A 22,430-nucleotide genomic window follows, 5' to 3' on the forward strand; every position below is an offset into this window, starting at 1 on the left:
AAAGGCATAGGCGCCATTGCTGAATCCTTAACCACGCATGCGTGGGTTTTCAACATCGAAGCGTTCCCGCTATTAGACTGCCTCTTACCAAGCATGACAGCGACCAAGCAAGACGTCTAAGCAAGCTCTCCCATTTGAGCGTGGTTGAACCAAGTTGTCTCTATAACGACACCAGCTCGAAGAACCGTACATCTACATTTCAGGCTACTCTAAAACCGGACAATTAGAAGCTGTTTTATTTTCCACCGTACAATAAATATTTGTTGTTGTTGATCAGTTTGGAGTTTCTGCGTTCAGTTCTCTTCCAATTTAATGTAGGAAAGTTAGGTGTATATCTAAAGATATATAACCCACTCTCCTAAATCTCATTAGGTACAAACACCGATTTTCTGGACACTGATTTTCCGGAACCTCTTATGTTCTGCACTAATTCACGAGTAGGAACTTCAAATTCCCGCGGCCGCTAGAATAGTTTACTGATACCTTGCGCAGTACAGAATTAATGAACATGTATCATTTATACTAATTTACAAATACCTGTATGCCATTTAATTACGTAAGTAAGCTTAATATTTGTTTAATTTTCAGTGTGACCACTCTGGGTTCGGAAAAATAAGTAAGCCTAATCCGGAATGGATTTGGAACCAAAGTTTCTGGGAAATCAATGTTGTTTCTCTACTAGATAATAAAAGTACACGTACTATAATATTAATTGTTACATTATTTGGCAAACGAAAGATCGCCTATTATTTCAGGTATTGCACAAGAGAAATGGATACTTTCGGTGTAAAAGTGTGACAATTATAAATCGTAAAAACAGATAAGGTCTGCCGTGCGATGATGAGGAAAAGATAGGGGTAGTATTTTGGGGGATAGAAATGACATCACGGGGAGAAAAGTTAGTAAAAATGTCACGTTTCATTTAAGTCCCTTAGATCGTAGGAGTAATTGTCAGTATGTGTCTTGTACACAACGACATCATTAATTAATGACATCACACGTGTAAAAAAATCTTTCATAAAAACAATGAAAGAAAAAGCGAAAACAACTGAAAAATGTGTTGATTTTTTCCGTCTTCTTCTGGATCCAATATTTTCGTTCTCGAGTTTAAATTAACATTTTAATTTTTAAATCACATTAGACTGTCACCTGCCTACTGCCAATCTTAGAGTGTCCCTGTTAGGGACTGCCCTCTCTTTTACTGATTCTGAGTGAAAAATAAATCCAAAAATTTGAATACAAAATTAAAATTTTAAAAAGTCCGGATTTTTATTTTAGGACGGTAGCATACCTACACAAGTGTGCTCCACCAACTTTGTTTCCTCGTAACTTTCAGAAACATCGATATTTTTAATGTTATTGCATGCGAAATCTTAGTAATATAAGGCTATTCTTTTGTAAGTTATCCTGGTGGTTGAAACAATTGGGAATGTGTATCCTATATGATGCTTGGACTCCTGTGTCATCTAAAAGCTTGGGCATTGAACAGTTGTCTAGGTTTAGGGACCCAATGCTGGTCTATGTATACTGTAGCTTACTGTCAATACGTATATACTATAGGACTAAAATGCTGTTAAGACGTTCCTGATGGACGCTAGGGAAACATGTATGTATCACATGTGATATATAGAGCAGCCTACTTTCTATCACACATAACAGTCTAGGTATTACAATGCATAGGCATAGTTATTTCGGTAAATTTTGGGAAGTACCGCCGCACGAGTTTCACTAAGAAAAAAAAATACCTCGGATTTTTTGTCTGGAATTAAGTACCCTCATCTCCTAATGTGCCGCAAACCCCTTATTTTTTTTTCGAAAAAAAAAAAAAAAAGAGTGGGTGGGAAACGGATCCCGCCCCCATTCCGGAATCGTTGAAAAATTTTTTTACGTTGAATGAATTACGGTGATCGTCTAATATGCCACAAAATACTATTTTTGGTGCGGTAATTTCATCACCCCGTCACCTCCAGCATTTTACAGAAAAACGCTTTCGAGATTATGGATTACATGGTTCGTTATTAAATATGTATTTACTAGTTGACCCGATGTGGACCCGTTGAATATATGAGGCCCTCATTAGTACAACTACACATCAGCCTTCTTACAAAGTTTACATAACGGTCATACACCACCATATTTTCCACTGTTCATATATAACTGATACCATACACCATTTCAGTTATATATATATATATACATCCAACCTGGAATTATATCTCGAGTCATTCTGAGGTCTTGCAGTAGCAGTTAAGCTAAACTTTACTGATGAGGTCGAAACATGCTCCTGGAGTTATCCTCATATTTCCAAATATCAGACTTACTTCCCAATGTCCGCTATTTTTTCAGAAAGATTTCAGATTTGCCTCCCTTGTTTTTTGTTAATCCAATTTGTTATTTTGATAATGATTTTTCTTGACATTTCGTAGCTTATTACATCAAATATGTTTGTGCCCACTTTACTATTCAAATGACTGGAAAAGGTAATAAAGTTGGCCACCAGGAGGTAGCGAACAGTAGGGTGAGGGGTTCAAATAGAAGATGAGAGTCTTCAAATATTCAGAGTTGATGAATGAATCAACCTCTCCGGGCAGCTTGCCTGAAGCAAACCAATTTTTTCCTGCCAGACGTTCTGACCAAGTGATGAGGTACGAACATCTGGCTTCCGTTTTAGTCACATTGGTCTTTTGCTAACTAAATATCTCTTTGCACATGCTATGACTACAGATGACAGCAGTAGTTCAGTAACTGAGTTGGTTGATCCTGGCTGTCGACGGTTTTTTTGTCTGTTCATCTGTTCAGCATCTAGTGATATTTGCCATTGATTTCATACGTTCAGTTACCATAGTAGTTCTCATCCACTATGCTGCATCCTGTGATTGCAACGTATCCTGGCTTAGGTAGGTTACATGCTAATTAACCTATAACAGGGATTGTGACAGGTGCTACTACTCAGAGTTAGAATAGAGACCTGGGAACAGTATTGTCTAAGAGGTTATTTAACACTCTTCATAACCCTGGGGCTCTGGAACCAAGACCCTACCATCAGATGCAGTTTAAACTCATACTAAGGACTGATGTATGAATCAATAAAATAATAGTTCATTAATGATTCGTTTAAAGTCATACTGAGGACAGGTGTATGAATTATTGAAATAATTATTAAAAACAGAACCAATAATGAAAATGAACATAAAAAAGAAATAAAATAAATTTTTATTTATTACACACTTTGAAAATGTTAACCCTTTTGCGTTCAAATTACTCTGCCAAATGTGAAGCTTATTTATTCATGTTGTTTTGAATTAATCATGTATTGTCTCATGGCTTTGAGATTTTGATGATGTTATTGTCTATTTTTAGAATGGCATTATAGGGTAGATGTTAGAGCTTAGATCAAGCCAGTTTGACCATAAAACAGGAGGTATATTTTGGCTGGATATGGCCATTTTAAACGCTACAGGGTTACAGCAACTATCTACAGTAAAGCTTGTCTGTCTTTATATTACTGTAATTTGATGGCATAAAAGACACACAGGCATGTTAGATGCACCTCACCCCAGTTTCAACAACACATATCCAGGAAAAAATTTTTTAGTACATTCAGGAACAAAATTAGCTTATGGAAGGTTCAACTTTGCATGTAGGGCCCAAAGTGAGGTATTTTTCTTTTCATTTGTTTTTTATTTTGGAAAATGTGCATCTTATATGCCATCATATATGGTATTTCTGCCACATGATGGTGTTTTACCCAATTTATTGTTGCCTAAACATTCGTTTTTCATTTATTTGGAACTATATTTTTCTTTTTCTTTGCTTTTATTTTAAATATTCTTTGCAGATAATTCAAACTGGGGTGTGGCAAGTCTCGATCAAGACCAGTTAGTCCTAACGGTGCAGGTAGAAATAATAGCTGCATGGACAAGTCAGTTGACAAACAGCAAGCTGCAAAGAACATGATTCCTCAGTTTCCTGCTGCCAATTCCCAGCAGCGTTCTTCATCATCTTCGACGTCTTCGGGTGGACGCAACAAAGTTGCTCTGAAGGAATGCCGATCTTTAATGGACTGGATACGCTTATCACGAAGTGGTGAAGACCTTACTGGAATCGGGGGAAAGGTAATTGATGTCACCCCAGAAGAACTGCGGAAACACAATACTGAGAATGATGCATGGATGGCTATAAGAGGTAAATATTTTTCCTTTAGTTTACCATTAATAAATTCCTTTGAAATACTCAACAAAGCTATATAAGTCATGTGTGTTTTCGCCCGTGATTTGATAAGCAGTGCCAAGTTTTACAATTCTGTAAATAATAATAATAATAATAATAATATTTTATAAGCTTAAAGCTTATAAGCAATCATTGGTTTTCTTTAATCAAGACATGTTGATTGCTAATGAGTTTTAAGCTCATAAAAAATTATCATATAAATCTGTTGTAACGTAATTTGTTATGTACAATAAATAAGATAACCAGACAACAGTAAAAACAACGCAATGGACTAACAAATCTCTTTACAAACCAACAAACAATATTCCTTGTGAATTGACCAACCGACACCTTCTGACTTCACTGCAAACTAACATGAACTTTACTTGATTCCAAACTCTGAATCTCACTTGGATTGTTACCATTTATACTTTACTCGGACCAGTCTATCTCTCACAAGGGGGCATCGTGACTCTCATCACAGCAAAATCATACTTGATAAATATTGGGTTCAAATTTTGGCACAGGGCTGGCAATTTCCCGAGAGTGGGGTTGTCAGTTCTATTGACCCCCAGTGCTCAACTGGTACTTATTTTGTTGACCCCACCCAAAAAGAATAAAAGGCAGAGTCAGCATCAGTGGAATTTGAACTCAGAATGTAAAGATGGACAAAATGTGAGTAAGCATTTTGCCCGGCATGCTAACAATTCTGCCAGCTCACTGCCTTGTTCATATAATTAATATTGGTCTCAAAATTTTGCACAAGGCCAGCAATTTCGTGGGTGGGGGAGGGGATAATTTGACTATATTGATCCCAGTGCTCAACTGGTACTTATTTTATCAACCCCGAAAGGATGAAAGGTAAAATGATGATGATGATGATGCAACTCCATACCCCTTATATTGTGTTCGTATGTAACATTACATACAAGATGAAGGAAACTGGACTTCACTGTGTAAATGGTTTGGCTCATTGTTTGTTTTTTATTTTGATGTTCGCCATTTTATGTACATAATACAAAAGATCACTGACATTTATGAATAGTTTATGATTTCTTTCAGGTAGAGTATATAATGTCACACCATATATGGAGTATCATCCTGGAGGTATTGCTGAGTTAATGCGTGGTGTCGGTAAAGATGGAACCCAGCTGTTTGATGAGGTAAAAACATTTAATTTCTTTTGTCGCTTTAAAAGATTCAAGCATTTTTGCTTCAACTCTTTAACCCTTTAGCATTTAAACTGGCCATATCCGGCCAAAATATTCTACCTGTTTTGTCTTCAAGCTGGCATTTTTCTCCACTAAGTTCTTTAAAAAAATGAACATTAATTCATTTTGTAGTATCTGAGAAAAGTGAATGTTCTTCGTTTCATCTGTGATTCTATTTATTTAGATCCATCGTTGGGTTAATGTCAATTCTATGCTTGAGAAGTGTTACATTGGACAGTTGAAGAGTGAACAGATCTTTGAAAGTAAGTGTTGTTTTATGCATTTCTTTTAATACATAATTTTAGGTGGGTAGGGAGTAGAATAAAGTACCAGGCAAATACTGAATTTCAATATTTCTTATTTGAAACCATTATTGTTATTATTATTATTATTATTATTGAGTGAGAGAGCAGTGCATGCCATCAAAGTGACACTGGGGTAGAATATATGAAGCCCAGTATACCCATCATGACTACCCATTTGATAAGGGTACACCAGGCACATGCATCACAACCCTGTATATGCAACATGGTGATCTCATAGCAAGATAAACAGTGCTCGACCTTGCAGGTGGGCCTAATTAGAATTTTCTTCAGGTTGAGTTGCTCATCTCGCTCAAAAGGTCCCTGAATAAGGGACTTTTTAAAGATGTTGAACAAAGATGTTTAAAGATGTTGAGCAAAGATGTTTAAAGATGTTGAGCAATGTTTAAAGATGTTGAACAAAACACAGATGTTTTCAAAGGTAAATAATCCAAACCCCCAAAGAATTCCTCTCAATACATGGCTATGATGCTCCCCCACTACTTCTGCTCGTGATCAGAGATGCACATATCGTCAGCCACGAAGGGACATGCTCAACTGGTTAAGGTCAAACAACTGACAAGCAAATCTGTGGTATTGAGCAGAATATTTGCTGTAGTCCATCTTTTTATACCAAGACAAAACAATGTACATGATAACACTTCCATTCAGTTAAGGTCAGAAGCCATGAGAGCCACTGCCTGGTACTGCATCAGGGCATTTATTCTTATTTTTGTTACTATTATTATTATTGAGGTTAAGGTGGCGAGCTGGCAGAATTGTCAGCTCGTTAAGCAAAATGCTTAGCGGTATTTCACCTGCTTTTACATTCTGAGTTTAAATTCCGCCGAGGTCGACTTTGCCCCAGTGTGTTTTGGCTTGGTTTCTATGGCTGGATGCCCTTCCTAATGTCAACCACTCTACAGAATATACTGGGTGTCTTTTCTGTACCATCAACATGGATGCCAGGCAGTTCTTACGATTATAATGAATAAACATGTCACACAAATTATAATATGTTTCTCTTATTTCCATTTTTCAGAGAAAAATTTCAGTTCAAGACTAAACTTTCCCACTCCTGTGTTACCTCCAGGTAAAAAAATTATAAATTTTGGTATCAGATTTTTAAAAGTATTTTTAAGAAGGTCTTTCTGTTTTTTTAAAAAAATTTTTTTATTGAGGACAAAGGTAGCAAGCTGGCAGAATCATTAGCTCATTGGGCAATATGCTTAGCAGCATTTCATCTGCCTTTATGTTCTGAGTTTGAACACCGCCAAGGTTGACTTAGCCTTTCATCCTTTCGGGGGTCGTTAAAATAAACACCAGTTGAGCACTGGGGTCGATGTAATCGACTTACTTCCTCCCCAAACTTGCTGGCCTTGTGTCAAAATTTGAAATCATTATTTTTTTTTTCTTTTAATTGTTTTAGTCGTCTGACTGGGGCCATGCTGGAGCACTGCCTTTTAGTCAAAGAAATCGACTGCTGGACTTATTCTTTGTAAGTCTGGTACTTATTCTATCAGTCTCTTCTGGTGAGCTGGTAGGTTACGGAGACGTAAACACACCAACATCAGTTGTCAAGCGATGGTGAGGGCAGTGACAAACACAAACATACACACACACACATAAATATATACATATATATATATATATATATATATATATATATATATATATATATGACAGGCTTCTTTCAGTTTCCATCTACCAAATCCACTCACAAGGTTTTGGTTGGCTTGAAGCTATAGTAGAAGACACTTGCCCAAGGTACCACACGGTGGGACTGAACCTAGAACCACATGGTTGGGAACCAAGCTTTTTACCACACAGCCACTCATGCGTCTGTAACAATTGTTCATTTGACTTGGTAAGATGAAAAATTATTTGATTTATGAATGTAACAGTTTCATCTTTATACTGGTACATTACTAATTATTTTCTACTCACTACTATTATAATTAATTATTATAATATGTTTTTTTATTATCAGTTTTTAAAGAACCGCCTGCCACTAGCAAACAACCAAGGTAAGTCCAATAGATCTTTGATTCCAATAGTTATAGAGTTAAACCCTTAATATTATAGCTGAATAAAGGCAGTGAGCAGCCAGAATCCTTACTGCACCAGACAAAATACTTAACAGTCACTGAGATCAGTTTTGTCTTTCATCCTTTTGGGGCTCATTAAAATAAGTACCAGTTGAGCATTGGGGTCGATGAAATTCACTCACACTTCCCCTCAAAATTGTTTGCCTTATGCCAAAATTAGAAAAATATTGTATTTGAATATTACAGAAAATTAAAGTACAGATTGTGATTAGTTACAAATATACAGTGGAGCCTGGTGCAATCCTCTGGTTTACCAGCTCCTGTCAAACCATCCAATCCATGCCAGCTTGGAAGATGGATGTTAAATGATGATGATAACCGTGGGAAAACTAGCATTAATTTCTCTTAGTCCTTTGTTTTAAATTCAAGCCATTTATTTCTATATGCAGTTGTAATCATCATCGTCGAATAATGTCCGCTTTCCATGCTAGCATGGGTTGGACGATTTGACTGAGGACTGGTGAACCAGAAGGCTACACCAGGCTCCAATCTGATTTGGCAGAGTTTCTACAGCTGGATGCCCTTCCTAATGCCAACCACTCCAAGAATGTAGTGGGTGCTTTTACGTGCCACCGGCACGAAGGCCAGTCAGGCGGTACTGGCAACGGCCACGCTCAAAATGGTGTATTTTACGTGCCACCTGCACAGGAGCCAGTCCAGCAGCACTGGCAACGATCTCGCTCGAATGTCTTTACATGTGCCAGGAAGGCGACGGTGCCATCACGATTAATATTTCTATAATATATGTATCAAAGTCTGCTGCACAGTGGCACCCATTTGATGTTCAGTTAATAGACATCATCAGCTATTCTCTGTACAATACAAATTTGTACGGATTTTATACAGGTTCATGTATTTCCCAGCATACAAGTTGATGTAGTATGTAGTCTAAACATTCAAACATAATCACCATCTTTCCAAATTCAACTGCATTTCACATGGAACTCTTGTGCCTATGAAGTCATCGTGGTGTATAAGTCGACCTGCTTCTTTTGGCTGTAAATTTTGGTCTGAAGAATTTGACTTGTACGTCAGAAAATATGGTAATTCACTGATTATCTCAGAGATTATCTGGAAAGATGATTGGGGAGTTTTGTTTTTGTTAATGTTCTCTTAATAATCCCCTTTGTGGACTGATTTCTACTGATTTTAGTTGATAAAATAGTTGTGGTATTCTTTTTAGTTTGTTTCTTTCAATTATATTAATGTTACTGAATCTATTTAATTTATTGATTACAATATTGTAAATCTATTTTCAGTTCTGATTGGTTCCAGAGTGAAACCTCAGTTACAGTAGTTCTCTATACACATTGCACTTCTATGAAATCAGAATATGTTATTGTTGATCGTAATGATAATGACTTACATCTTTATACATTTATTAAACCAAAAATGTTTAAAATGCACATCAGTAAGTACAATTTTAACCAATCTCATAGAAAATGAAAACTTTAGACTATTGAATTTAGTTTTGAAAATTTTATTTCATAAGACAGTCATAAGTGATAATTCCTGTTTGGGGTTATAAATTTTGAGAAAGCATGCATACATGTAGTATATATGGGAGGGTGAGTAGCAGAGAGGTGGAAACAAAGGAATGTGTAAGGAAATTGTAGAGTGCAAGGAAGGAGCAAACCAAGACAAACTATGACCCTCGCAAGTGTGAGCAGATAGAAGATCAACTTATGTGAAGGCAGGAACTAATTATTTTCTAACACTTTCATTCTTTCTTGATAATTGGTTATTAGCATACTGTTGGTTAAAACAAAATTGTCTACCCCATCTGCTGAAGAAAAACAGGAAAAACAAAACATTCCATGAATGTCTTCTAAACTAACTTCATATGTTTAATTTTATTAATTTTTACCTTGGGTTATGTCATGCTGGTAATTTCAAATAAGGATGAAACGGTACTATACGTGGTTGCATATGATGAGAAAATTTAAGATCTTTGTAATGAGGAGAGGAAAAAAGTTAAATGTATATATTCTTTGCATCTTCTTTGTTACTCTTAGATTTAAAATTCTAACTTATAATAATTTAGTAGGGATTATCTCCATTACAACAACTACTGCCAGGGCACATCATGTGTTCAAATAAAATCATTTTTTGAAATCACCAAAAAGAAATTATTATTTTTAGAGAGAGAAAGTGATGTGCAAGAAGAATGAATGATTTTCTATACTGATAGCATGTGTGTACATCATTGATTTTAGTTAACTAAATATTATCACTTCAAAAGCTAATATTTTAAACATTAAGGATGAAACCTTCTCTCTCTGCATATATAAGCATTGTTTCACACTCTGAAATTTCAAAGAAGATCCCCCCCCCCCCCCACCCACCTTTACCAGGTTTTCTTCTCTGAACATGGACATTAACTGTATGCATAAAAGACACATACCCTCATGCCGGTCTCCCTCAGCGCATAGATATACAAGCATCATACATGTCCAGGACATTACATGATATCCACAAACTTATCATGCAACAAACTCATAATTTTTTATTCCCATAAACTAGACTTGATGTCAAAATATGTGTGAGATGCATGAAACTCCAAACACAAACAAAATCCATAATGATGGTCGAGGCAACATTTAGTGAGTATTTATTAATCTTTGCTTTATTTATATTTTAGATTTAACAGAAGAAATTACATCTACTTACAAAGGTTTGTGAATTTTTAATTTATAGTTTTATTTTTTTTGTCCCTGTTAAAATGATTAGAGGGGACACAAGGCCAATAAAATTTAATTGGAGTAGTTTGGGGGGAATTCATTATAAAATGTTATTGTTGGTACAGGTGTGGCTGTGCAGTAAGAAGTTTACTTCCCAAGCTCATGGTTCCAGGTTCAGTCCTTCTGTGCAGCACCTTGGGCAAATGTCTTCTGCTCAGGCCTCAGGGACTTATGTAAACAGGAGTAGACATTGTAAGCTTTGTTTGGCAGAGAAGACATGTATCCTAAAAAACTCACTTGACTTGGGAACCTTTTTAAACTCAAGGGAAGAAGTGTTTAGCCAATGCCCACAATCTTGGAACCACCCAGATGTTGAATAAAACAACTACATCTCCTTCCTAGAACACCACCACAGATGGAGCTGGAATTTTAGATAAATCAACAATAGCAGCATCTTAGAACACCACAAATCCTCATGGAGTATCTAAATGGAAAATGGGTTTGTCGTTTCAGTGACAGTGATGCAGTCAGGAGCTGTTCAAATTGTTCTTAAGAAAGAAAATCCTTTAATTCATTGGCCTTCATTAGGAGAAATCCTTGAACAAAATTTCACAAAGACTCACCCAGGTCAGTTTGTTTTACATTGTTTTGTTTCAATTTATTATTATTTTTAATTCATCATCATCATATGTCCATTTTCTATGCTGGCATGAGTTAGACGGTTTGACAAGAGTTGGCCAGCTGAAGAGCTGCCCAGGCTCTATGCCTGTTTTGGCATGATACTGTGGCTGGATGCCCTTCCTAATGCCAACTACTTTACAGAGTGTACTGGGTGCTTTTACTCAGCACCGGCATGGGTGCATTTACACGACACTGGCATCCATGAGCCCAAACTTTCTTGTCATTTAATGTTTGGCTTTCCATGCTTATATATGTATGTGTGTGTTACTGTTTCCTTGCCTTGACTTCATGTGATAACTGTAAATGAATGTTCCTGTCATGTCCTTTGTTTCCAATCTTCAATGAAAAACATGTCGGGTCATGGAGAAATATTACCTTGCTTGGAAATAGGTGAGGATTTACGACAAGAAGTGCATCTAACTGTAAAAAGAAAATCCACCTCAGCAAATTCTGTCTGACCCATGCAAGCACGGAAAAGTGGATGTTAAAATGATGAGGATGATTAAATATTCGTATTATTTATCTTAACAATAATTAAAAATAAGATTCTTTAAATTAATTTATAAAAGTGTGGCTGTGTGGTAAGAAGCTTGCTTTCCAGCCACATGGTTCTGGGTTCAGTCCCACTGCATGGCATCTTTGGCAATTGTCTTCTATGATACCCTCATATCGACTAAAGCCTTGTGAGTGGATTTGGTAGACCAAAACTGAAAGAAGTCTATCGTAGATATATATTTGTGTGTGTGCACATGTGTGTCTGTCCCAACTGGTGTTGGTGTGTTTATGTTCCCATAACTTAGCAGTGCAGCAAAAGAGAACGATAGAATAAGTACCAGGCTTCAAAAAAAAGTACTGGGATCGATTCGTTCAATTCAAAAGTCTTCAAGGTGACGCCCCAACATGGCCACAGACTAATGGGTGAAACAAGAAGTAAAAGATAAGAGATAAGATATTTAAAATGTAAAAATTTAAAAAATGTATTTTTTTTTTTCCCTAAAATAATTTTTATATGTGTTTCAGAAACTCTTTCAAGAGATTGTATCATAGACACAGTGAAGCAATTAACACATGACACTAAATTATTCCGAATATCATTACCAGAAGGTTGTTTAATGACTGTACCAATTGGATTTCATTTACGCGTTTATCACACAATTTCAGGTAAGTCAGCTTTTTGACGTTAATGATAGGCTTGAATTAATGACTGCAGCAATACAAGTCAGCTTCTTCTGTCCCTGTATCTTTCTTTTGTATTGCTCTGTATTATACCCAACTTTTGTTGAGGTGGTGGTGGTGTCTTATGGGTACTTGGTGACCTCACTCATGCTGGTGCCACATAAAAACCACCCAGTACATTCTGTGAAGGGCATCCAGCTGTAGAAAACATGCTAAAGCTGACATTGGAACTTGGTGCAACTGTCTGACCCTTTCGTTTTATATTTATATTGAACCGTCCAATCCATGCCAGTGTGGAAAACGAAATGTTAACGATGGTGATGGTGATGGAACATCTCAAAAAAAGCCATTATATGATGATGATCATCATCATCATTTAACATCCGTTTTCTATGCTGGCATGTGTTGGATGGTTTGACAAGGCGCTGGCAAACCAGAGAGCTGCACCAGGCTCCATGTCTGTTTTGACATGGTTTCTATGGCTGGATGCCCTTCCTAATGTGTGTTTTTACACAGCACTGGCACAGGTATGTTTACATGGCGCCAGCATGGGTGCTTTTTATGTGGCACCAGAATTCGCAAGCAGATGATTCATTGGCAGAAGAAATGACAAAAATGCATGCTTGTCATAATTTTCAGGGAAGTGCAAACGTATACACAGACACATATATGTGCATACACACACACACATACTCACATAAATTTACATCAAAAAGATCAAAGGTCTTTCCCAAGCCATAGGCCCTAAGGCTGGTTTCCAAGACTCTGGAGTATACGTATCCTTGCCTCCTTGGGCAGGATGTTGGTCCATTGCAGAGTTACTCACTTTTGCCACCTGAGTAGACTGGAACAATGTGAAATGAAGTGTTTTGCTCAAGAACACAAAGTATCACCCCCAGTCCAGGAATCGAAACCGCAATCTTACAGTCATGAATGCAACACCCTAACCACTAAGCCATGCACTTTCACATATATGTACAAACACTTACACATACACAGAAATATATATCTGACTGGCTCCTGGGCCAGTGATACGTAAAAAGCACCATTCAAGCATGGTCGTTCCCAGTGTCCCCTGACTGGCTCCTGTGCCAGTGGCACATAAAAGCATCCACTACATCTTCGGAGTTGTTGGCTTTAGGAAGGGCATCCAGCTGTAGAAACCTTACCAAATCAGATTGGAGCCTGGTGCAGCCTCCTGGCTTGCCAGTCCTCAGTCAAACCGTCCAACCCATGCCAGCATGGAAAGCAGACGTTAAACGATGATGATGATGATATTTGAAAGTCTATGAGAATTACTTAATACAGTTTTGAAGTGTAAAGGTGATTTTTTTTTTGTTTTTTTTTAAAAACAATCTTATGAAATCTTTTATCAGTATGTTACGTTTTTCAGAAGAATTTTTTACTAGTGTGTGACCACTTTCAATTAACCATTACAAACACACATGCTATGCACCTATATATACAGGTAGACGTAGGTATGCACATACCTGTACGTATATATGCATATACTCATTTATTATTTGTTATATATTTACATATACACACGCTAATACACGACTTATAATACCCAATCCTGTTCATACAACGACTGTGGCAAACTAGTCGGCATACAGCACTTACTCGGTATTACCTGTATCCTCCTGGGTTTGGTTAAATCCAATACCCTCCTCAACCTTATATATATATATATTCACATAAATGTAAAAGGCTTCTTTTTGTTTTGGTTGTAATATTAAATGTCTTTGTTTTGTAAATTATCTTGAATATGAAACAAAATTCTTCATTATTTTTTTTTATCTTGTCCATCAGATACGGAACTATATCGACAATACACGTTAGTGCTACCATCAATGCAAGCTGAGGATCAGGATATGGCTTCAGACCAAGGCCATTTTCTATATCTCATGATAAAGATATACGAGCAGGGAGCATTAACGTCCTGGATCAATACACTAAAAAGTGGTCAGTTGGTTTTTGAGTTTCAAAACAAAAGTTCTTACACATTTACGCAAGATTCAAGCAAGCAACAAAGAAACCATTCTTTTTCATTTGAATATAAGTTACATATATTAACAGGCATCATTCTTTCCCCCCTCTCTCTCTCTTTCTCCCCCCCCCCCTCTCCTACACACACACACACATGCGCATCTTTAGATGATTTCTTAAACTCTTTTATTTTCTTAACATTGTTATAGGCGCAGGCATGGCTGTGTGGTAAGAAGCATGCCTCCCAACCACAGGGTTTCAGTCCCACTGCGTGGCACTTTGGGCAAGTGTCTCCTTCTATAGCCTTGAGCCGAGCAAAGCCCTGTGAGTGGATTTGGTAGATAGAAACTGAAATCTCCACCAACAACAACAACACTACTACCATCACTGCTGCTGCTACTACTACTACTACAGCTACCACTACTACTAAAACTGCCACCACCACTACTACATCATCATCAAGGGTGGCATCATCATAACCACAACCTGTAACATTTTTGCAAAATTTTTCTAGAATAAATTAATAGCAAATTTGGATTCAGCATCAAAAATTACATCTATATGATACATTAAAAAAATATTTTAAAGTTAATTGTAAACAGTGACAAAAACCAGAAAGATCCTTGGAGTTTTGTTCAGTGTAAGGGAGTTTGTCAAGTAAATAAGACTTGAAATTTTTTTGCATTTTTGATTCCCTATATTCTTTATTTTCTAGGTAGCTCCATTAAATTAAGTTTGTTTGAAGGAAACTTTGATGAAACAAGACTTGAGAAATGCAGCCATTTAATCCTGTTTGCTGCAGGAACTGGTATAACACCAATGATCAGGCTTATCTATTATGCCTTAAATGACCCAAAGAAAAATATCAGGTAAAATCCATCTTCCAAGTTTAATGTTCAACTGAATCGTTTATTGATATTTAAAATTCATTGGTATAGCTGTAAGGTAAGAAGTTTGCTTCTTGAGTACAAAGCTTTTAGTTCAATCCCACTGCATGACACCTCGGGCACATGTCTTCTTCTATAGTGCCGGGTCTTCTTCTGTAGCCTTGTCAATGAATTTGCAAGATGGAAACAGTGTCAAAACTTGTTCATCATCACCATCATCATCATGTCCCTTTTTCCATACTGGCATGAGTTGGATGGCTCAGCACGACTTGACAAGCTAGAGAGCTGTGTTGAGCTTTAATGTCTACTTTGGCATAGCTTCTACTGCTGGATGCCTTTCCTAACACCAATCACTTCACAGAGTGTAATGGATATTGTTTTTTTTTGTGTTACCAGCACTGGTGAAATCTCTAAGTACCTGCAAATAAGGAAAAGCGATAGAAAACTCCAGCTAAGTCACAAGTATTTACTCACAATCAACTTTTATTTCTTGTCTTACAAATTTTCAGTGTGGCCACCACCTGCAGCATGGGCAACATCAAGGCAATAAGAGAATTCCTCCCAGATGCATATCAGCATATAACAAGCCACTGTGTTCTTCTTTGGCTGTCTAGTTGAATGCTTTATCGAAGTTTTTCCATTTCCCTTCTATGTCAATATCTTCTGGAATTGCCTCAAGCATTCTTTAGTTTCATAATGAACTTGCTTTTGATATGTTGATATGCATCTGGAAAGAATTCTCTTATCACACTGATGTTGCTCATGCTGCAGGTGGTGGCCACATTGAACACTTGTAAGACAGGAAATAAAAGTTGATTGTGAGTAAATACTTGTGACTTATCTGGAGGTTTCTATTTCTTTTCCTTATTAAAATATTGCATAATGAAATCAGTTCATTCTTTTTGAATAACATCGTATACCATTTTTGGTTTTTATGCTATTTTCATTTCCATTTTATCTTTGTAGATGTGTTAACTTAATTTTCTTTAATAAAACACAAGAAGATATTATATGGCGAGAAGAGTTCAATAAACTATCAAATCAAGATGAAAGGTAATTCAATATTTTTCATAAATATCAATTTATTCATTTAGTGTAACTCATCAATTTTTCTGTATTAGCTTTAATACAATTTTGTTTATCAGTTTATTTGAAGTTTCACCATTTCTCATTAACTTAGCAAAGACAGTGATAGTTTCTTCATACCTGAAGAACATGCGGAAGAGTGGTACCAACCTCAAGTGTTTTTGTAAACTGATCCTTGACACTGCAACATTTTCTGCCTGCACTTTGTAATTTTAAAGTGAGAGTTAATCCATGTAATCTGGTCCGACTCTTTACCCTTGGAGGTCTGACCACAGTGTTTCAGTGGGCTAAGATGGTTGCAGTGACCAACAAGCTGTAGGTTTTACATTGGAGTGGCCTTCCCCTAAATTAATTGTTTTACAGAACTAATTGTGCTGCTCAAGATTATACAAATTACCATATGAATTGGGTGCAGTCATTGTTGTTGGTGTAGAGGAGGTACATGGCTACTCACATTTAGGGGAAGGTGAGAATTGAAACAGTAGTAACTACAAAAAGGTAAATAGTGGTGGAGAGGTACCCACTTTCAGAACTTCACAGTCACAAACAACCCAACAACTCATTTCTATTCAATTTCAATTAACTGCTGATTTTCATTACCACTAAGATATATATATATATATATATATATATATATATATATATATACATAAAATCCTTGTCTGAATTTGTACTGGTTCATATTTTAATCATGTTGCATTTATTGGGTCTTTTTTTTTCTTCAGATTTCAGGTAAAATATGTATTATCACAGCCTGATAGTCAATGGTCTAGTCCTGTTGGTCATTTAAATGAAGAGTTGGCTAATCAGCATATACCTCCATTTACTTCACTTGTTGATCAGAATATGTTAATCTGCGCCTGTGGTCCTTCACCATTCACTGCAAATACTATGAGGTAAATACCTTTGTTGAAATCACCTTCTTAATCATCATCAGTATTCTCAATCAAGTTTCTAGTAATATATGGCTTAGGTCAGGCATGGGAAACCATTTTTGAAAAGTGAGCTACATGAAACATGGCTCATCATCATGGAGGTCACATGATTAAAAAGAAAAATGAAATTTGAGGTTGATTTTCCATTGCTGTGCCATTCAGAAAGTTCCATGGGCTGCAGTTTGCCCCTGACTGGGTTAGATTAATTGTTAATGGATAAGCAGAAGTTCAAAGTTTGTAATTGATACAATTATTTCCACCTAGGACCTCTCACACCTAAATGAACCCAGTGGTTCCCAACCATTTTTTTACCTATTTTACTCAGATGGATCCCAATTGCCATTTGATGTTTAAAAAAAGTCCTATTATATTTTTAGAGTTAAATATTAGAAATTGTATAAAGAATTGTTAAGATTCTATGTATTGTGTGTTGTAGGAATATAACCAACTTATTGCTCACAAACTTTAACACCAAAATCTCATACAAACCCTGTTTGAGAACCACTACCCTTCACCAACCCATGTAGAGCATTTATTTATTACAGTTCCTTTAACGAGTCTCAACCACATTGATTAAATCTAGTTAATTTTGTCATATTTTAACTCTTATCATCCCAGGCATTTTTCTAATAAAAGTTTTTATTTGTATATTTCCAGATTAGCGAGATTACAAGGATACGGTGACCAACATATACATCCATTTTTAGGATAATCCAGCATTTTTCATCTTGAACAAACAGACACTCTCACTCCGTGTAATTGTTGTTTTTCCTCATTTAACCCCAGTATGGCGTCCATAATTGTTGTAACATGCGTACAGTCGCTCATAAAATACAGAACAATTACTCCATGTTGACATCAAAATGATGTTCCGAAGACAAAAGAAGGGAGAAGAGAAAAAACACCATTCCAGTGCCAACAATTGTTTTATGAGCATAGATTTCATAGGGCTGTAGTCTTTACCAGGGGATGAAGTGGGGTTAGAGGTATTGTAGGCATTGAATTTGCTGCCTGTTACTAAGATAAATCATATTTTCAGGTTTAATTATATATTTACTAACATCTTAATTGAAAGGCCATTCATAACAGCTTGGTACAAAGTGAGCGAATGCATGCAGTTGCTTCACCTGCTAGAAATAGCAGTAAAATCTCACTGAAATCACACCCTACTACCCTAATCGAAGAAAGGACACAGTGAATGATGTAATTCCAGTTACATTACAAATAAAAAAATGGCAGATGGTGTTGGACTGTCTTTCACCATTGGGTTGTTTAGTCATGTTTGACATATGAGAACAGCATGCAGCAGTTAAAATGATATTCCTTCTGTAAATTTGCTGTGATTAATCTCATTGTTATAGTGTGTGTGTGTGTGTGAGAGAGAGAGAGAGAGAGAGAGAGAGAGAGAGAGAGAACATCGGACTGTTAATAAATATTATAAACAGAATTAATGATGTAATATTTTGATTCCAAAATTAAATCCTCAGTTATTTAAGTCTTTCTTTCATATTTGGGTTGGCTAATTATTTTTTTTACATCAAGGCACACAGTGCACATGACTGTGCACTGAGAAGTATGCTTTTCAGCCACATGGTTCTGAGTTCAGTCCCACTGTGTGGCACCTTGGACAAGTGTTTTCCTCTATAGCTCTATTCTGACCAAGCATTGTGAGTGAATTTGGTAGATTGAAGCTGAAAGAAGCAGGCGGGGCTGCACGGTAAGATAGGTGCTGGCATGCCTGTGTGGTAAGAAGTTTGCTTCCCAACCACATTGTTCTAGGTTCAGTCCCACTGCATGGTACCTTGGGCAAGTGCCTTCTACTATAGCCTCAGGCCAACCAAAGCCTTGTGAGTGAATTTGGTAGAAGAAACTGAAAGAAGCCTGTTGAAATGACTTTCTCAGCTTATCAAACTTTAATGTAGGAAAAATTTACAATCTTCTATGTTAATAAACCATTATTGTTCCTGAAGGGTTTTTTTATACCTTCTATGGACAGCTCGAAGCTTACTAACTTCCTACACCTTGATGCTTGGATCTTACCTGTACACACACACACACACACACACACACATATATTGTATGCGTATCCATGAGCATGCATGTGTGTGTATGTGTGTGCAGTTTCATGTACATTTGTCGTAACAAACAAAAGAAAATATATGCAACACATAATGTATTAATGTTCAATGTATTTGGCTGAAAATCACCTGAATCATTGCTCTGAGAGATTCAGCAAATGGTTCAAATATTTGTATTTGTGCAGAGATATGTATTCAGATAATATATAAATATATATATATGTAAATCATAATGAAGATAATGATGATGATGATGATGATAATGATTATATATCTACATATATATATATATATATGTAGGTTGCCCCTGGGAGCTCCTCTATGCTGATGACTTTGCCCTAATTACGGAGTCACTATCAGAACTAGAGGAGAAGTTTCAGGTGTGGAAGCAAGGTCTAGAATTGAAGGGCCTTAGAGTCAACCTAGCTAAAACCAAAATCCTAATAAGTAGGAAGGTAGATAAAACACAAACCCCTTCAGGTAGATGGCCCTGCTCAGTATGTAGAAAAGGAGTAGGTAGTAACTCTATAAGATGTACCCGGTGCAAGCTATGGACACATAAGAGGTGCAGCAACATCAAAGGCAGGTTAACTAGCAAGTTAGTTTTTGTTTGTGGCAGATGTTCAGGTGCAATAAAGACTGTAAACAAACAGGAGACAACTTCTATCTCATTCCAGGATGAAAAACTAGAGGTAGTCGATAGCTTCCGCTATCTGGGCGACCAAGTTAGTAGTGGGGGTGGGTGCGCTGAAAGTGTAGCTGCTAGAATAAGAATAGCCTGGGCAAAGTTTAGAAAGCTCTTACCCCTGCTGGCGACAAAGGGACTCTCACTCAGAGTAAAAGGCAGACTGTATGACGCATGCGTACGAACAGCCATGCTACATGGCAGTGAAACATGGGCTGTAACTGCTGAGGACATACGTAAGCTCGCAAGGAATGAAGCCAGTATGCTCCGTTGGATGTGTAATGTCAATGTGAATACCCGTCAGAGTGTAAGTATCTTGAGAGAAAAGCTGAACATTAGAAGCATCAGTTGTGGTGTGCAAGAGAGACGATTGCGCTGGTATGGGCATGTGGTGAGAATGGACGAGGATAGCTGCGTGAAAAAGTGCCACACCCTAACAGTTGAGGGAACCCGTGGAAGAGGTAGGCCCAGGAAGACCTGGGCTGAGGTGGTGAGGCAAGACCTTCGTACATTGGGCCTCATCGAGGCGATGACTACTGACCGAGACCTTTGGAAATGTGCTGTGCGTGAGAAGACCCGGCAAGCCAAGTAAGATCTTTGCCAGTGCCCCTGGACTGGCTCTTGTGCGGGTGGCACATGAGATGCACCATTTTGAGCGTGGCCGTTGCCAGTACCGCCTGACTGGCTCCCGTAGGATTTTCGAGCGAGATCGTTGCCAGTGCCCCTGGACTGGCTTGTGCGGGTGGCACATAAAAGACACCATTTCGAGCGTGGCCGTTTTCGTGCGGGTGACACGTAAAAGCACCCACTACACTCTCTGAGTGGTTGGCATTAGGAAGGGCATCCAGCTGTAGAAACTCTGCCAAATTAGATTGGAGCCTGGTGTTGCCATCCGGTTTCACCAGTCCTCAGTCAAATCGTCCAACCCATGCTAGCATGGAAAACGGACGTTAAACGATGATGATGTATGTATTTATATGTATGTATGTATATGTATGTATATATATATATATATATAAATTGTAAATCCAAAAAATAACAACAAAACTACAAAGGATTCCGCGGTACACGTGTTTCAAGCTCTACATGTGTATAATATAATATAATATAATATAACATAATATAATATGTATATAATCTACAATGTAAAGCTATCCTCAGCCGCAAAATTATTTCTCTCCCAGGAAATTATACCACCTCGGCGTTGAAGTAGGAAGAAAGGTGTGATGTAAGAGGTGAAGATCCTTTCGGTATTCTGTATAGTACTATACCTCGTATCATTCTCCACCCAGACATAATCTCTCTGGTCCTCCGAAAACCTTCCATACCTTGCCACGATTCAGTGTGTAGTGTTAAGTTGGTGGTTAAGAACAATACAATACAATAAAAAGACATACACAGATATTCATGTAAAAAGTAAGAATAAACTTCTTAAAATAAAAATAAAACTTAAAATAAAATAAAATAAAATAAAAAAATAAAAAATAAAGGGAGTCATATCGGTGGGGCGGGTAATCTAGGAAGTAATAAGAGAAAGTCTGGATAGTCAAGTAAGCTACATCTAAGCTATTTAGATAGGTTGGTGAAGGGTGGTGAGGAACAATCTAAATGTAGAAGAAGAAGATAAAGTGATAAATAGAATAGATACAGAGATCTTAAAGGTCGTAAGGGAAAGATATGTATGAGCTGTGTCTGTCTATATCAGTGGTGGGTCGTAAATAAGAAGTGTCATGCCAGAATAGACTTGGAACATGAAACATGAAACATGATATTCTTGTGGTGAGTGGTCAGTGGTCAACCTAAGCGAATTACAAAAGTGTACTAACCTATCTACATATCCTTATCTAGATGAAGAAGGGTGAAGGAAGTGGAACGGGTAATTAAACATAGAAGACCTTAAAGAATTCATCAATAAACATGTCAACAAGAAAAGCGAAATACGTTATAAGGGGGAGGGGTTAGGTTTGGAGTTAAAATTCAAAAAGCAAAATTCAAAATACAGAGTAATATAGTATACTAGTGAAAGGAAATATTAGCACCCACATTAATAATGTAATGACTAAGAAATAAACAATAAAATAAGAACTAAAAAATATTAAAGAATAATAAAACTGATAAAAATAAAAATAAGAGATAAAACGTAAAAAATGAAAAACTTAAATATGAAGATATTTAAATATAATAAAATATAAAGGATAATGATAAACGGGTCAAAGTATAACCGATAAAACATAAGAAATACAAAGAAATTAACAATTAAAAAATTAAAAAATTAAAACATAACGAAACCGGAAGCAAAAGGGTATAAAATAAATGTAAAAGTATAAAGTGAAGTATATATATAAAAAAATATATATATATAAAAATATGAAAATAACGTAAAAATAGAAATAAAAAAATAT

General features: G+C 36.7%; 1 protein-coding gene and 1 long non-coding RNA gene across 4 annotated transcripts; one reads left to right on the forward strand and one right to left on the reverse strand.

Annotated features, from left to right (window-relative positions):
- The first annotated feature begins 35 nt into the window (after positions 1-35).
- Positions 36-18,772, forward strand: LOC149131857 (cytochrome b5 reductase 4-like). Of its 3 annotated transcripts, none has more exons than XM_089337566.1 (15): positions 36-556; positions 3,839-4,185; positions 5,272-5,372; positions 5,605-5,683; positions 6,765-6,815; positions 7,713-7,749; positions 9,090-9,241; positions 10,472-10,504; positions 11,025-11,138; positions 12,213-12,353; positions 14,181-14,333; positions 15,073-15,226; positions 16,211-16,297; positions 17,056-17,226; positions 17,923-18,772. In XM_089337566.1, the coding sequence occupies exons 2-15, from the start codon at positions 3,915-3,917 to the stop codon at positions 17,975-17,977; spliced, it is 1,599 nt and encodes a 532-aa protein (XP_089193692.1). In that variant the 5' UTR covers positions 36-556; positions 3,839-3,914; the 3' UTR covers positions 17,978-18,772. The 3 variants fall into 3 exon arrangements, with proteins under 3 accessions (XP_089193692.1, XP_089193693.1, XP_089193694.1); XM_089337567.1 differs by lacking the exon at positions 36-556 and adding an exon at positions 1,550-2,645; XM_089337568.1 differs by lacking the exon at positions 36-556 and adding an exon at positions 1,879-2,010.
- On the reverse strand, positions 15,032-17,113 carry LOC149131858 (uncharacterized). The gene is made up of 2 exons (XR_016237434.1): positions 16,980-17,113; positions 15,032-16,527 (listed from the first exon to the last, which is right to left on the reverse strand). It is a non-coding gene; the product is annotated as an uncharacterized LOC149131858 (long non-coding RNA).
- Positions 18,773-22,430: the final 3,658 nt, after the last annotated feature.

Source organism: Octopus bimaculoides, chromosome 19 (assembly GCF_046866305.1).
Source record: "Octopus bimaculoides isolate indiv1 chromosome 19, ASM4686630v1, whole genome shotgun sequence".
In the NCBI taxonomy this organism is placed as follows: domain Eukaryota; kingdom Metazoa; phylum Mollusca; class Cephalopoda; order Octopoda; family Octopodidae; genus Octopus; species Octopus bimaculoides.